We start from the raw sequence: 17,610 nt of genomic DNA, 5'->3' as shown, positions 1-17,610 counted from the left end.
CTCTTTGGAGCGTCTTCATCTCCAGGATATGTGAGTTATGGATTGAGGCATTTGGCTGAAGGTAATCGAGATCAGTATCCCTTGGGCTTTGACTTTGTAATTAATAATATTTATGTAGATGATGGTGTTACAAGTGTACAGACAACCGAGGATGCAATTCAGCTTGCTCGAGAAGCCCGAGAACTCTGTGCTACTGGTGGTCTTGGACTTCACAAATTTGTGTCCAGTGATAAAGCTGTCTTGGAAAGTATCCCTCCTTCAGAATGTGCTAATGATATAAGAGAACCTGACCTTTCATTTGATGATTCCTTGATAGAGAGAACACTGGGGATTCAGTGGAATGTGGAACTTGACTGCTTTAATTACGGTGTTTGTCTCAAGGAGCAGCCAGTAACTCGACGCGGAATCCTATCTACGATTGCATCATTGTACGACCCATTAGGGTTCTTAGCTCCATACATCCTCCGTGGAAAGAAGATACTACAGGAAGTATGCAGACAGGGTATAGGCTGGGATGACACACTGAGTTTTGAGTTGCAGCCAAGGTGGGAGTGTTGGAAAAAGGATTCGAGCAACTTTAAGAAAGTGATTCTTCCCTGCACATATGCTCCTCCCGAGTTTGGAAAGGTAAAGGATGTAGAGCTGCACCATTTTTCAGATGCTAGTACTAGTGGATATGGTCAGTGCTCATATCTGAGATTGAAAAATGAAAGGGAAGATGTTCATGTTGCCCTTGCAATGGCAAAGTCTTGTGTGTCCCCGATAAAGATTACAACTATTCCAAGGTTGGAGTTAACGGCTGCAGTTGTTTCCGTAAGTGTCAGTAGAATCCTTAAAGAAGAGCTTCGATATAATGACATCACCGAATCTGGACCGACTCTAAGGTTATTCTGGGATATATCAATAATGAGGCCAGACGATTCCATACGTTTGTTGTTAACAGAGTACAACAGATTCATTTAAGCACTGTACCACAGCAATGGATATATGTTCCAACAAAGGATAATCCTGTAGATCATGTCTCAAGGGGTCTCTCACTGTGAATGAATTGATGTCTTCTAACTGTAGAAAACATTGACGACCAGTGGAAGAGCAAAGGATGGCTGACTTGCCTTCAGAGAGAGTGAATCCCTCACCCTCATTCACTTACTGTGGTACGGACTTTTTCAATCCATTTTCTGTGAAAAAAGGACGAAAGGGGCATAAGAGATATGGATTGATCTTTACCTATCTTTCTTCCCGTGCCATTCACATTGAAATGATTGATTCTTTGTCAATGGATTCCTTTATTAATGGCTTGCATTGTTTTATTGCTTTGCGTGGAGCAATTCGGCAGATTAGATCTGATCAAGGAAGTAACTTTGTGGGTGCAAAGAATGAGTTAACTGCAGCCCTCAAAGAACTTGACATTGAGAAGCTGAATTATTTCCTAGTTGAGAATCAGTGTGACTTTGTATTGAACGCACCAAGTGCAAGTCATACAGGAGGTGTATGGGAGCGACAGATTAGGACGGTTAGAAGTGTTCTTCAGTCTACACTTTTGATGGCTTCAGAACGAATTGATGATTCTTCTTTACGATCATTTCTTTACGAAGCAATGTCAATTGTATACAGTCGTCCACTCACTGTCGACAATTTAAGTGATCCAAATAGTCTTGAACCAATAACACCAAATCATTTTCTTACAATGAAATCCACTATTGTTTTACCCCCTCCAGGCAAGTTTACTAGAGAAGATCTATATGCCAGGAAAAGATGGTGCCATGTCCAATATCTTGCTGAACAATTTTGGAGTCGCTAGCGCAAAGAATATCTTTCCAATATTGCTGTTAGACAGCGCTGGCATACCCCTAGGAGAAATCTGGTAGTAGGAGATATAGTGATTGTCAGGGACAGTGATCTACCTAAACATAAATGGTCTTTAGGTAGGGTTGTAGAAACTACCATAGATTCAGATGGACTTGTGAGGAGAGTTCGGGTTCATCTTGGAGATAAAAATTTGGCAAAAAATCTGCAGGGTCTTAGTAAGCCTTCCGTGATTGAACGTCCAGTTCAGAAGTTGGTTTTACTGTTGGAGGCTTTTTAAATCATTTGTGTATTGTGACTCATGATTTGGTGGGAGTGTAATGAACTGTTGTAAAGAATTTGTTAAATCAAATAGTCTTTATTGCATTGACCTTCTTTGTATGGAGCAGTTAAAGGACTTTTATTATGAAGTTAACTTAATGAGCAAATTGGAACACTATAAAGAGTGACAACTTTTTGCTATTTAAGTGTGTGTGCTTTGTGAAGGACTCAGCCTGCAGTTTGTGCCGTCTTTCTCTTCCTTTTTATATTGTACTTTTGCGCCTCACTGAAAAGGGTAATAAGGTAAATGATTTTGTAAATTTGTGAGATGCATAATATAATGTCAGGTTTTGTATTTAGTTTATGTATTGTTGTTTTTTGTTTGTCTGTTTGTAGTTCTTACGGTGTCCACTCGAATGTCAACGTATTAAACATTTTTGGAAACATCAGTTAAGCAGCAAAGACCATCATTTCAGTGGGGTAGCAACATAAAGGAGGTAGAGATTTTATGCATTTGGCTCCCAAACTCTGGGATAGCCTTCCTGAGAAAGCCTTCCTCTGTTTAAATCTAGATTAAAGACCCATCTCTTTGGCCAAGCATTCAAGTTATGCTATCATAATAATCTTGTATTTGAGTTATATCTGATCAAATGCACATTATTATTCTTCAGCTTGGGTTAAAAAAAATCTGTTTTGCTTGGTTGGAAGAGCAGCTATGCTAATTGTCTCTTTGTTTCTGTTTTTGGCTAGGGGCTAGGATTTACACAAGCTTCAGTCTGCATTCAGAACACCTGAGAATAGATGATGCCAACCCCTCAGAGGACCTCAGATGATGCCAACCCTGAAACAACATACAGAACTACCAAATTTTGCTATAAGTTTGATTGCATCATATAATAATTGATTTTAATAGTGTTCATCGTCTGTTTGATTACATCTTTAATAGTTTTTTTTTCTTCCGTACATTTCTGCCATATGTACATAAACTGAAAGTCACCACTGATAAGCTACTACTAAATATTGTAGAAACTTAATTTTCTGTAAAGTTGCTTTGCAATGATTTGTATCGTTAAAAAACCCCTATACAAATAAACTGAATTGAACTGAAAATGAGTCATTTCCCAGCAGAAACCTCATACAAGCTATGTTTTTCAATGGGAGTGTGTATGCCAGGTGTGGGAGTTTGTGTGCCTGTGTGTGGGGGTATGTGATTGTTTTGTGCATTAGGGACATTCTTCAGTCTCAGCTCTTTGTTTGGGTATATCAGATTGTGTATAGTAAAGAAAAAAAAAAAAATTTCTTTCCAGACATTCCATTCATTCCTATGGCCGGGTCAAAATGACCCCCGGTGGACACTTTTGTAACTTTTTTTTTATTTTTTATTACACCCACATAGAATCATCAAATCGACTCTTTGTGTGTTTTTTTTTTTTTTGTAAATTCCATGCTTTTCCAGCAAGGGACACTTTTAATAATTTTTATATAGCACCCACTTAAACTGCTCAAATTCACTCAATTATTATTATTTTTTTGCATATTCCCAGTTCAAGTGTGACAAAAGCAGTGGTGTCAAAAGTATTGGAATTCATTACTCAAGTAGAAGTATAGATACTAGGGTTTAAAAAGACTTTTGTTGAAGTATCAACTCAAGCTTTTTATTCAAGGAAAAGTGTAAAAGTACTGGTTTAAAAAACTACTTGAAGTGTAAAAGTAATGTAAGGGAAAAAATGCCATTAAGAACAAAAACTTGGGCTGTGCCACAGGGGCCTATTGTGCACTACCCCACCTCCTCAAAAAAACATTTTTCTAAAGGCCATAATGACTATGTTATATTAAAATGTTCATGTTGAAAAATTTGGGATGCACTAGGCTACCTGTTTCAGCCGCATATATGCCCATTGAAAATGAAAGCATTTTAGTACAATGCAAATACATTAAAGAGTTAGAGATATGATGACTAGTTGCCAATAAGTATTGTTATGGTGCAAAAAGTCAAACTTCAGAGGCATGTCATCAATAACCTTTAATGGAATGTACAGTAGGTGGCCAGCCTATCTGGGGCTTACCGTCGCGGTGGTAACTGTAATTCAGTCGCGTGTTAAAATCATTCGCGAAACTACCGCCAGGTGGCGCAAAGGGACGGATTGCGAAATGAATGTACTTGTAAAATGAGATAAAAGAAGGAAGTAAAACAACAATAACATAATGATATAACATTGTAACATTTAAAAAAAAAAACAATTTTTTTTACAATTTGTTAATTTTTAAAATGTAGGATAGTCTTAGGCTACAGTCTACTAAACAAAAATTAAAAGAAGACCTTAACACAAAGGATCATATGCATGCTATTTTTATTAAACAGTAAATAAATATAAGGCCTATATATATATATATATATATATATATATATATATATATATATATATATATATATATATATAAGCTAAATGTTTTAATTTCATTTTCATTTCGGTTCATTCTTGGTTTAAAAAAATCTTCAGGTTCCATATGCAGAGCGAAATGGGAACGGTCCAGCATTTAGCAATAATTAGTATTAACTCTGTTATTATTCTTGATTTTTTAAACTACCAGCATTTTTGAATTATGCCTTATGTGTGACCAAAAATTAAGTATTATTTGTTTCAGCTGTTTGAGCGTGCTGGTGCCTCGCGCACATATTCACTGGAAACAGCAGTCGTTCACCAGACATTCGGCGTGAGCACTTTGACATATTGTTAATTATGATTTTTTTCATCGATACTGAAACGCACACAGCCTATTTACCTCATGAATAATAGTTAAGCTTCAAATGGGCAACATCACAAATATGGAAACGTTTGATTTCTCCCGATTGAGAAATCCAAACCTTACCTTATGCTTAGCTTTAAATTATTATTATTTTTATTATAGTTATTATTATTATTATTGTTATTATTATAGTTTTTTTGTTTTATTACTGAGCCTATTATTATATACTGCAATTATATTTATCCATTAGAATTATATATTTTTAATTATTGTTTTGTTCTGATAAATTTGTTAAATTTAAAGGATTTGTTGTAAAATATTTTCTAATAGCCTATTTTTTCCTCTCACAAACTCTGATTTATTTTTTAGAGTGTTTAAAAAAAAACATGCAGCAAACGAAAATAGGTGATTGATCCGTTAAAATGAAACCTATACACGACTCATATATTTTTTTTCCTTTTAGCGTTTTTAAAAAATAAAAAATAAAGAAAACATTCAGCAAATGAAAATAGGCGATTAATCCGTTAGAATGTGTTACTCTTGGTTAACAGTAATTATAATTATTTTACTTCAGGACAGAGCCTGGGACTAATCTAGGTTATCCATGTTATTTTTTTTTTTTTTTTCATTGCATCTGAAAATGACTTTGTTCATTACATTCACTTCACGCGATCTGGCGCAGATCAGCCTCCTGCAAAGCTTAGCTGTGGACGATTTAAAAATGTTTGATATAAAGCAGTGGTTCTCAACCCACAGCCCGTCACGAATTCAAATGCAGCCCGCACCACATGCTGAATAAAAAAAAAAAAAACTTTATCATTTTCTAATATTTTATTGTTTACATAAATTAAAAAATTATGCTACTAATGAAATATAAGCTATATCCTAATGTTTTTACGTGATTTTTTTTCTTCATATATTATTTTCAGACATGAGCACTGGCATAAGCATTTAACGAACACATACAAGCGCGCACTTTGGCAGAATTCAATTCAAATAGTCATCAACAGCCATTAGGTAAATTGCCTTTAAGGTAAAATTGCGCATCAGAATGGACACATTTGTTTTTTAAGGGAGAAAAAAAAGAAATTCAAAAACTGCCAGCGAATGAACATGTACAAACTGTGAATAGTCGCAGTATCAGTATTGAAGGAGAAGTGCTGGATTTTCGTTTGGTTTTTTTTTTTGCCCCGCAACTCACTTGAAGAAGTTCAGATAAATGGAAACACCATACACTATGTAACAATCCTTAATTGAAGAAATGTGGCAAAATATCTCAAGAGAGAACCTCATATTATTAAATTCAAAAGTGCTTTCCATATTTTGATCAAAATAGGCTACATTTGCGCATCAGGTCATGCAAGCCTGCATCTTAAAGCCTCTGTCAAACTTTCTGCGTCTGCGAGTCCGCTATTTTTATTAATTAATAATATGTTATCATGTTTATTCTTGTAAAAAAATACGTGTTTATTCTTTAGGAAAACAAGGGAAAAAATAAGGGACAATCCGAATATTTGTTTTGCTTTACCTATTTATGTAAGCTACAATTATTCAAATAATAATAATAATAATAATAATAATAATAATAATAAAATAATGTCAATAAAAAATACCATTGGCCTGAGTAATTTTGACCATTATAGAATTGTGACTTTAAAGATTAGTCATTTAGGTGGTAAAAAATACTGTGAAATTAATAATGGCATGGATTTTAGAGCATAACAACTGAAGGTTTATGAAACATTAGCCAATAAAGCATTTTTTTAAACAACGGAACTTAAAGTTGTGAACTAAAATATTATTTCAACCATACAGCATGTAAATAAATAAACTGCATAATTTTCATAACATTTCATTATTCATAAAATGCATAACGTTTCTGGTGTTTGGATTTGTACTTCAATATAATGAGCTCCAAGTTTAAGAATAGCCCTAGACTAGTTTCTCTCTCTCTCTCTCTCTCTGTTTAACAGCATTAGCTCAATGATATACGTCTTCCTTCCGTTAGAATTTTCCTGCCTTGCTAAATGTTGGGCTCATGTAGGGCCGGCGCGTGCCTATAGGCGAACTAGGCAGCCGCCTAGGGCGGCAGCTCAGCCAGGGCGGCAAGAGAGAAGGCGAGAGAGAGAGAAGGCGAGAGAGAGAAAGAGAGAGAGAGCGAGAGAGAATTATTAATTTATTTGTTTGTTTCACATTAGGTATAAATAAAATAAAAGCTATAAATAAATAAAAAAACTTTACATTTCGAATAAAAAATTCCCGCACAGCAGCGCCCTATTAGTAGGTCTATATGCATGCAAAATACTTTAATGTATATTCAAAAATGTAAAAACGAATAAATTTATCTGGGCATGAGTAATCGCCTCCGTGGAAGAGCGCTTTTCGCTGCTTAGAGACCATGGGCGCGTATTTGGATTTTTATATGACATCGCATCTCTCAAAGAAAAGGAGAATAGAATAGTTCTTCAGGATTGCTAGGGCTGGAAAAGGCCCTGACTCATGGAGACTCGCGGGATGTTGATGGGCATGAATTGTTTGAAGAGCTGACTGCTTTGGGCAGACGCCTGGTTGCTGGATCTAAACCACTGGATGCGCTTAAATTCATCTGTGAAAAAGGGATGGAAAACAATTTTCCAAATGTTTTTGTAGCATTGAGAGTGCTTCTCATTCTCCCTGTCACTGTGAGCTATGGAGAACGCAGTTTCTCAAAGCTTAAACTGATAAAATTGATCTCCGAAGTACAAGTTAAACTCGGGGACGCAATCAAAGCCTTTGCCGCTGCGAAAGCCCGATGCGCACGCTTCTGAAATGTAGGTGTGTGAATGTGTGTATCAGTCAAGAAAACAATCGAAAACTCCAGTTTTGTGAGCTAAAAAAAATGTGTGCATATGTTTAGTTTTATTCTGTACACTATCTATTAGCCTATAAAACAGAATTTATACTTAGCTGTTGCATTGTGTACCCTTTTTACCTTTTTGCAGAATGAAAAAATTAAAAACTCTGAAAACATGCTTGCACGTTTTTATTTTAGTGTAATTTCATAGATTAAAAAAAAAATTTTTGCATGCATCTTAAGGATCCCTAATTGTGAATGTGAGGGGGGCGGCACGATCGTGGCCCTGGGCTCATGATCAATAAGTTGTATTGGCCTCAATCTGATTCAGTAAAGTCAAACTGCAGACAGTGAAGCCTCGAGACCCGTGCGCTGTGAGGCGGGAATAGAGGATTCCGCTTGGTCTTAAAGCCTCACGCAAACATCCACGATCACAAATAACAATGATTTTCGTAAAATAATGATTAATTATTAATTGATGATTTGTTATTATCATTATGGTCTTGTGAAAATAATAATATGGGCTGCGAGAAAATTATGAATACAAAGAGTAGTGCTGCTCAGTGCAGGCATGTTTCAGCAGTAACACACCGTTCCTCCGAGCCAAAACACAGACCGAATTCTGTTCAGCTGGAGGGGATTGGGTTTTGGGTAGTTATTCATGGATTGTGGGGGGTCGAGATAAAGATGTGAATTGCTCTTTCATATGGACAGTGTCTTATGAGGCTTTCACTTGCTGAACCGGTTTATATATATTGTTTTGATTATATTCTCAGTGCTGGCTCTCTCCGATGAGAGAAATGCAACATTCACACATTACACTATTCCTTTTCGTCTAAAAACATTTCAAGCTTTCTGTAGATATATTTTTAATGTACCTATGTGAGACACCACGATATTATGTTAATTAAAAATTATACATTCATTATCATGAAAAATTAAAGTGATGAGATGGCGCCTCCCTGTCATTAATGCACATTAATAATTTTTGCACAAACACTTGAATATGAGCTTCTTAACACGAGTAAAATTCATGCTAACAGCCAACATATTTAGCTTGATCAGAAGGTTGACTGCAAGAGTCGAGCGGGATGTTAAGAGTTTGTCTGTTTCTTTTACTGATTATTTTCGGGTTAAAGCATGATATAAACAGATTCACACTCAATCGCTTTCGCAATAATGCGTTCAAACAAATGTAATCTTACAGTGCTACTACATTATCAACATGCTATCTGATTTTGAAATCTTGAAGTTAATCGATCTGTTTAGATAAAATAACTGACAAAATATACTGTTATTTTCATCACAAACAAAATTTTCACAGCAGAAAGCAGCAATTAAAGATGTAATGCTTACAATGTTATTAGTTTGGCATGTGATAGGCTATAGGGAAAAACGTTTACACAAAATAGCTTAAGCCACTTTGAAACTCTCCTGTTATTTTTTTTATTATTATTATTTTATATGCTATGTTATGAACATAACATTTCAAACATACTGAAATACTTTATTCACGGAGTGAAGGTGAAGCATGTTTCTGGTATCAGTGAGCGTGGAGGGGAAGTTGTTGCTGCTCACAGACTCTGCTGTGAGTGAGAGAGATGTTTCACCCGACGAAATGAAGATGACCGCGGCTGCACAAGCACAGCACATCCGCCGAAAATCAACCTGCAGCAATGCTCGTTCATCGACTCGCCAAGCTTTACTTTTGTAGGTCGCATGGCAGTAAATAATTCGATAATATGACCATGCAGTCAATACAGATATTTAATAAAAACATTAAAACAAGCAGGGCTGTAAAATAAAACAATAAAAAACGCATGCCAGGTCTACACCGGACACAAGTGGAGCAATCCAACAAAAGACAACAGAACACAGTGATGGACACACTGGACACGATCCCCATCAGTGAACTGATGCTCGTTCTGTGTATGATGAAATGTTCTGACACTGTGTTCAGATGATTTGACACTATAGTGTGATGTCATCAAGTTTAGACAGACTTTTCTCTGTGAGGCACAGATGACAACTTTCGCGTCCGGTGTAGACACAGACAGTGACTGCTCTATTTACAAATAAGTTCTATAATAAAAAGAAAAAAAAAAAAAAAATTCTAAACCAGTGGCATAACGAGATATATATATAACGAGATATAACGAGATACGGAAATATAACCTAGAAAAAATATTAACAGGTCCTCCGTCCATGACACTGACTCACTGCGGAGCTGGCAGTTTTAATCTGAACAGCTCTTAAAGCTGAGTGGATGGTTAAATGCATGATGGGCTAGTATTAAAAAAAAATAGCATCTTTCCAGCATTAAGGTAATAACAGTACTGTTTTTTTTAATCATCTTGTTGCAGTTATAAATTTGACTGCTAAATGAATGGTAAAGAACTATATTAAAACTTGTTTTGTAAAATTTCTTCGTCATTTGAATATTGATTTAAAAAATTTCGGTTTAAATCATAAATCAGACTTTTTTTTTCTAAAAAAAAAAACAGGGATTTTTTTTAGGCCATATGACATTACCCTACTTTAAAAACAAGTAAAGAAGGTTCCCTTTAAAATTACTTTAGTTGTCAATTACTAAAGCTTTTTTTTTACATCGTGTGAATGTTGTTGATTATAATGAGAGAACTTGAGTTTAATCGTGAGGACCTTTTATTTATTCTTTAGAGTTTCAAAGATTTAATCGTGCTGGTTTAATTTTATTCGTTTCTTGTTTTAGGCAAATTAGGCATAAATAATGGGAACGAAATTATACAGTGCTTCACATTTAAACATGCAACAATTTCTTAATCAGTTTACAGACAAATGTCTTTTTCCCAATAAGTTATGTCAAAATAAAGGACAGGTAACAAATAACAAACATGCATGTTGTTTTATTAAAGGAAAAAATATATTTAAAATATAAATTAAAATATAGGCATAATATATTAAAATATTTACATTTTGCATATTAATCCATGTAGCCTACCCCCCTAAAATAGGCTACAACTTTTAATGCTCGGATGCAAAGTAAACCACAATTTCTTTTGAATAATATAACGCATAATTAATATAATATAGATAATACTGCACACCTTTTAAATGTGTCCAATCTAAAATATGGTTTAATACCATGTATCTTAGAAAACATAAGCACAGACTCAGGTACAGGCTTGACATATCTTGCTTGAATTCGTTCTAAGAAATGCACATAACTTCATAAATACCAAACTTTCATCTGTGAATATTAAATATATTAAGTATTTAAATTTTAGTTTTTTTTTTCTTCATTTTCCGTGACTGAAGCAGTCAAATGTAACACATCAGTGAGGCAAAACTGACGTCTATTTGCGAAAATGTGCTTTGATGCGCTTGTTTGATAACTTGCATTTGAAAATGTGCTTTGATGCGCTTGTTTGATAACTTGCATTTGGCTGCAAATGCACTTTATACCGCTGCCGCCGCGGGTAAAAGAGGCGTTTTCGATGTCTACTTAGTGTAAATGTACATCCAAGCTTAGCTGCAGGAATCTGTGAGGGCAATGGACAAGAACATTAGTGCAGGCTTAGTAACAATTACACTTGTATGGTTGTCTATATACAATAAACATTATAGTGCTGTCAAAATGAATGATTAATCCAAGTGAATAATCAAAAACTAAAAATGAAAAATAACTCATAATCCTGATACTTTCTTGATTAATAGCTTCTTGTATTCGGTACATATGTCTGCTATGTCCAGTGTTCGGGGGGGTAACGAGTTACAAAGTTGGTAAAGCCTAGTTATCACAACATTGACAATCGCGTCATCAATCGCAAATGATAATTTATTAAAACGTCTCGCTACCGAACTACCTACAGTAGCTTAATTTGTGGAGGAGGAAGAGAAAGCACCCATTTGGTAAATGAGCCAGTGAGAAATAATAACTTTTAAGTAGGGTCCAGTGCCTTTTCGATACTTTTAAAACAGTACCGGTGCCTAAACGGTGCCTGAACCGATACTTTAAAAAAAAAAAGAACCTAAAAAAAAACTATGGATAACTTTAAAGAACATTACAAATATTTAAAATAAATCCATAGCTTTCACCTTGGATGCTCTCATTTCCCAAGTTGTGCTTCCCTTAATCTAAGGCTAATAAATGTATTTCACAATCTGGGTCATTATTTTAAACAAATGCACACATAATGTTTCTACTGTATCTCTGTCAATCACTCTGATATTTAGTTAAGATGAGTGCTGTCTGTCACCGTCTTTAATCAGTTCTGTGAATTACTGTATGCTCATTCTTTATAAAGTAGCAACCATGTCGTTTTTAAAATACAGTACTGTGCAAAAGTCTTATGGAAAAGAAAAAATATTATTTTCAAGCCAATTGCAAAATGAATGTTTGGAAATGTAAACTGATATTTTCTACTGACACACTACAGCAAAATATATAAATAGCCGAACACCATTCTTTTAAGTGAAAATACTAACGTGCCTAAGACTTTTGCACAGTAGCTAGTGTATGTATAAAGTACGTATGATTAAATTAAGTATATTTAAATAAGTGTAATTAAAGTATGTGTTCGTTCATATGTGTTAAGGGCTAGATTTTCGCTGGAGGAAACAGCTGTTTAGTGATGAGCGGTGACAAGCGAAAACTTTACAGTAGATGGGAAACCAACTGCTCCCTCGTGACCTTTTGTAAACTGTATTTATGACAAAGAACTACACAGATACGGATATTCTAACAATCTATCGATAAACACACACCTTTTGTCCTCTGTTTGAGCTCACGCTGCTCCGCTGCGGTCTGCAGATTGAAGAGCGCGCTGAAAGACGGGGAGGAGACCGGTCTGACGCCGGTTTCATATGAAATTTAAGCGGACTGACTCTGAGGCGATCGGATACCGGTTCCATACCCAACCCTACTTTTAAGAATTATATTTTTTGATAAACGAACCCAAAACTGGCTATTTCCTTGCTGGAGTGTGATGTTATTTGTGTCATATGCAGGTGCGATGGACACATTGTACAAACCAATAGGGTGTCGGAATGATATGTTTATACTTCTCATCCAACCACAATCAAATTCACTCCATCCGGATGGCGCGGTTTATCTAAATAGGTTTTTTTTTTTTTTTGAATGATGACAAGCCGGAATGAAAACAAGCCATAATGAAATGGCAGTAACGAAGCTATTTTTAAAATATAAGGAGTAGAAAGTACAGATACTTGCGTGAAAATGTAAGGAGTAGAATTAAAAAGTCGGCTGAAAAATAATTACTCAAGTAAAGTATTTGTACTTCGTTACTTGACACCTCTGGTCAAAAGTTAACAAAATCTTGTACCTTAATAACACTCGAGGGTTAACAAGTTGTGACAGAACCATCAGCGCCATTTCAGAACGGGGTCTACAGCTTATACTTAACCTCTGTTTCGTTTAGTTAAATGTACGATACTTGTATTGCCTTGGCCATTGAACAAGCATCCAGATGCAGTCTCAGATGAAAGTGTGGTGGTGTTGGAATCGCAATAACGTTCTTCTGGGTTTGAAGAGTGATGAATTCCAAAAGACTTTATTCTGACTCGGTGATGGTCAGGAGAGTTTTCTCCCAGATGGGAAGTGAAGACTTTGCTGTAGTCGAGGACTGCGGGCCCAGTGAAAGATGGAAGGTGGTGAGAGCAGAGACAAAAGCCAAAAACCCCAAAAGCTAGGCAGGTCACTAATGTGAAGGCTTTAAGTTCGATGCAGGTCACACCTCTGCAGGATCAAAGAGCCAACGGTGTCTTGAACATTTGAAGGGACATTGTATGACTCTTTGTCTTCGAGCATGATATTTTGCATATGTAACTGGTTTGGGTGCTGATGCAAAACTATTAGAGATTCTTAGACTAACATGTTGCATGCGTAGCAACGTAATATATTCTATCATTTAGATCATAAAATATGAACTCATACAGCAGATACAAAACATGGTATAGGTGAGGTAATTTTAAACAGTGATCTATCATAAAGCATTCGTATGTAACATCAACATAACGTTTCTTAGAGACTCGACTAAATGGTAGTTTATGACGTCATTGTTAACGGGAAGAGCTCTCGAGTGGGCATCAGCTGTTTGGGAACAGAATGATTGTATAAGAACCTCATTTGATTACTTCTCCAAACAAATACGTTAAGTATTTGAATACCTAGTCATGCCGTCTTATCCTGCTAAGGAGCCAACCCACAGCTATGGAAACTGCACAAGCATTGTTTCACCATGTTTTCCGTGTTTATGGAATACCAGAGGATATAGTTTCTAATAGGGGTTCACAATTTACATCTCGTGTGTGGAAAGCATTCTGCAAGCAACTGGATATTAATTTTAACTTAACATCTGGCTATCACCCCCAGGCTAATGGACAGGTTGAGAGATTAAATCAGGAATTGGGGCGTTATCTCAGATATTATTGTTGTCGGGAACAACAACGTTGGAGTGACTTTTTACCTTGGGCGGAATATGCACAGAACTCACTCACTCATTCATCTACAGGACTCACCCCCTTCAAGTGTGTTCTAGGTTATCAGCCTCCCATGTTCCCTTGGTCTGGGGAACCTTCTGAAGTGCCTGCAGTGGACGCTTGGGTCAGAAGAAGTGAACGTGTGTGGCACAGTGCCCACGTGTGGCTGCAAAGGGCGATCAGAGCCCAGAGGATCAAGGCAGACCACAGGAGGGGTCCACATCCCAACTATCAGCCGAGCAAGAAGATCTGGTTGTTGATTCAGGATCTACGGTTGCGGCTCCCCAGCAGGAAGCTCAGCCCACGGTATGTAGGCCCATTTCGTATCTTACGACAGATTAGTCCAGTAATTTACAGGCTAGAGCTTCCTGCTCAATACCGTATCTCTCCTTCTTTTCATGCATCTCTGTTGAAATCAGTCCACCCTGCTTCCGGCCCCACTACTGAGGAGAGAGAACCTCCTCCGCTTCTTGACATTGATGGAGCTCCAGCTTACTTGGTAAAGGAGATTTTGAATTCCAGGCGTCATGGGGGCCGGTTGCTATACCTGCTGGACTGGGAATGCTATGGTCCAGAGGAGAGATCATGGGTGGCGGCCAAGGACATTCTAGACCCGTCGTTGACCTGGGAGTTCCACCAGGCACACCCTAATCGTCCTGCACCCAGACCAAGGGGATGGCCTCGGAGAACGGAGGTGTTCATAGGGGGAGAGATTCTGTAACATTTACATCCGCTATTCATCCAACCGCCAGAAGGAGCCGTCTCCCAAATACTGAACACTGCTACTTCTTCTCTCATTACTTCCTGCTTGCACCTGTTATAAGCCATGTTGTTTGTGCACTATGTTGCAAAGTATTGCCAGTTTACCCTGTCTCTACCAAGCGTTTTTCATAGTCACAGATTGTTTGCTTGTGTATGTCTTTTGCCTGCCTCTGATTTGGATGTGCTTGCTATCTGGACTGCCGTTATTGTTTGTGACCCTTTCCCTGCTTATTGACCATGATATCTGCTCTCTGTTTGTGCTGTTGTGTTTAATAAATCTCTGCACATGGATTCAAACCCACAACCGAGTCAGTCCTCGTTACAGCGTAAAACAGTATACAATACAAAATACAATATGCAAAAACAGTAATAATATACACAGGGACCCAAGGATATGTGAGTTCATTCAAATAAAGGTTTGTCTCTGAATTGATTAGAGAACAGTCCATTTCTATGGGCATTACATGTCTTTCTCATGAGGATAATGAGTGAGAGTTGCTTTGCCCGCATTTCTTGAGCAATAAACCCAGTGCTGCCAGATGATTTGTCTTTGGTTGCCGTGGAAGCAGAGGCCTGTTCTGCCTTTTTGAGGTGTTAGTTGCATTTCAGGGGAAGGCTCCATAGACCATCATTGTTGTTTGGGTGAGGGGTGTTATGGATTATTTATTGAATATAACAAATAATTGTGTTTCTGACTGGTCCACATGCAACAGAATCTTCTTGGTGCTTTTTGGCAAAACTCAGTCGTAACTGCATGTGACCTTTCTTGAGGAGTGGCTTTTTTTTTTTTTACACTTGGTATTAACATACGACCTGTACCTGGATCTTGTCCACAGACACAATGAAAAAGCCAACATCATTAAATATAATAGGTTCTATAGTATTTTGTTGCATGCGGTACAGACATGGTGTAAGACTTAAGAAAATATTATTCTGGAATGAAAGATCCGATGAGTTATCCAGACAGGGAAGTCAATTGATGTTGCCAAGTGTAAATGCACCATGTCCTGATTGACTGATGATCCATTCAGCTTAATCGGATCACAGTGATCGCATGTTAATTCCAAGTTAAAAGCATAAATTCCTGCAACTGCTTCAGAGTTGCTGTAGGGCTCTTGGTGGCCTCTCTGTCCATTTTCTCCTGGCTCTTTCATCTAGTTTGGAGTGACGTCCTGATCCAGGGAGGGTCTTTGTTGTACCAAATACCTTCCACTTCACTCTGCTTACAGGCATTGATAAAGCCTTTGAATTTTTAATTTATTTGTCCCTTTCCACAACTTATCCCAGGAGATCTTTTGACAGTGACTTGCCACCTATAGTTGATTGTTTCAGTTGTTCTACAAAAGACTGAAATGCTCCAGCAAAGCTCTTTTTATTATCAGCTAATCAAAATGACCACAGCTAATCACAGCTAAAAGTCAAATGGCCTTGTTTGCCATTGAGATGATTAGCTACATCTGATTGAGTTTACAAGGCATTTTGATCCTTTTTTTTTTTTTTACTTTTTTTTCCTGACATGTTGGCGTTATATCTTTCACTTGGACGAGCAGCAAATCTTAATATTCTAATGATGTCTTAAGGATCATGTGACACTGAAGACTGGAATAATGATGCTAAAAATTAAGCTTTAAAATCTGAGGAATACATTTTAATTTTAATATATATTCAAATAGAAAGCAGTTATTTTAAATAGTAAAAATATTTCACAATATTTTTGCTTTTGTTGTATTTTTGATCAAATAATCTTGGTACCTTGGTGAACAGAATATAATAATAATAACAATAATTATGACTTATTATATGTTTTTTTTATGAATATGGATTATGTTTTTATTTTATTTTCAGTTTTTTATTACAATTGTGGAAATATTATTATGGATGCACAAAAGTTCAGCTGTGCCTTTAATATAAATATTTGTGTTGGCAAAACTAAGCAAAAATAGACAATATTGTGTCTAAAGTATAACATCAAAGCTCTGTATGCTTTGGAATTATGCGCCGCTTCAAGTCAAACAGACCTTACTAAATGTAAGATGACATACGTGGGTCTTGGAGTGTGGATGGGTCAGGTGCATTAATTGCATTAAAAAAAATGTAAATTAGAATAATGTGTTGAAAAGACATCCCTAATATATAGATCAGTATAACAACATTGCAGAGGACATAGAATCAATCACACCCTGTTTCAGAAACATGACCAGTGTGAAAGCCCCCTAAAAAGTAATCTACAAGGATGTGTGTGTTAAATACGGACACCTGTGTTGGTGTTAACAGACATAACTAATTGGAACGTAAAATAATGTAACAGGAAAATGTGTAATTATATAAAACAGTAAGCACTAATGTTTACAATTTTTGACAGCCCTAATTATTAACTCTTTGCAGTATTTGAAATATAGATGTGTTACATACGTGGTATTGATGGTTTCTCTGTTGGTGGTATAACTGAAACATAAAGACATATTTGTACATGTTTATGAAAGATAACCTCTAATAGTAAACTAAATGTATAAGTTGCATTTGTATATTTGTTTGGACAACTAACCTTTCGAAGTCTTGCAAATATAAGGCTTGTAAGAATTGCAGTTTGCAGTACTCCACATACCAGTGTTTGACTGGATTTCCACACAACTATCAAAATCACTGGGCATCCGGGGTTTCCAGTTTGTGTAATCTACCACCATATTATCAATCCACATCCATTCACCTGTGACACACAC

The 17,610-nt window shown here is 36.5% G+C and overlaps 1 protein-coding gene across 1 annotated transcript in view; it reads right to left on the bottom strand.

Moving 5' to 3' along the window:
• mrc1a (mannose receptor, C type 1a) overlaps positions 1–17,610 on the bottom strand; it is a 245,865-nt gene that overhangs the window by 33,868 nt on the left and 194,387 nt on the right. Inside the window, exons 28-29 of the mRNA XM_059515824.1 lie at positions 17,436–17,597; positions 17,303–17,335 (exon numbers count right to left, since the gene is read on the bottom strand). Of these exons, the coding sequence (XP_059371807.1) occupies positions 17,303–17,335; positions 17,436–17,597 (195 nt within the window). The remainder of the gene's footprint in view (positions 1–17,302; positions 17,336–17,435; positions 17,598–17,610) is intronic.

The sequence above is a fragment of the Carassius carassius genome, chromosome 2, assembly GCF_963082965.1.
Source record: "Carassius carassius chromosome 2, fCarCar2.1, whole genome shotgun sequence".
Classification (NCBI taxonomy): domain Eukaryota; kingdom Metazoa; phylum Chordata; class Actinopteri; order Cypriniformes; family Cyprinidae; genus Carassius; species Carassius carassius.
Note: the sequence above shows the minus strand (reverse complement) of the source record. Positions and strands in the feature narration are given on the sequence as shown.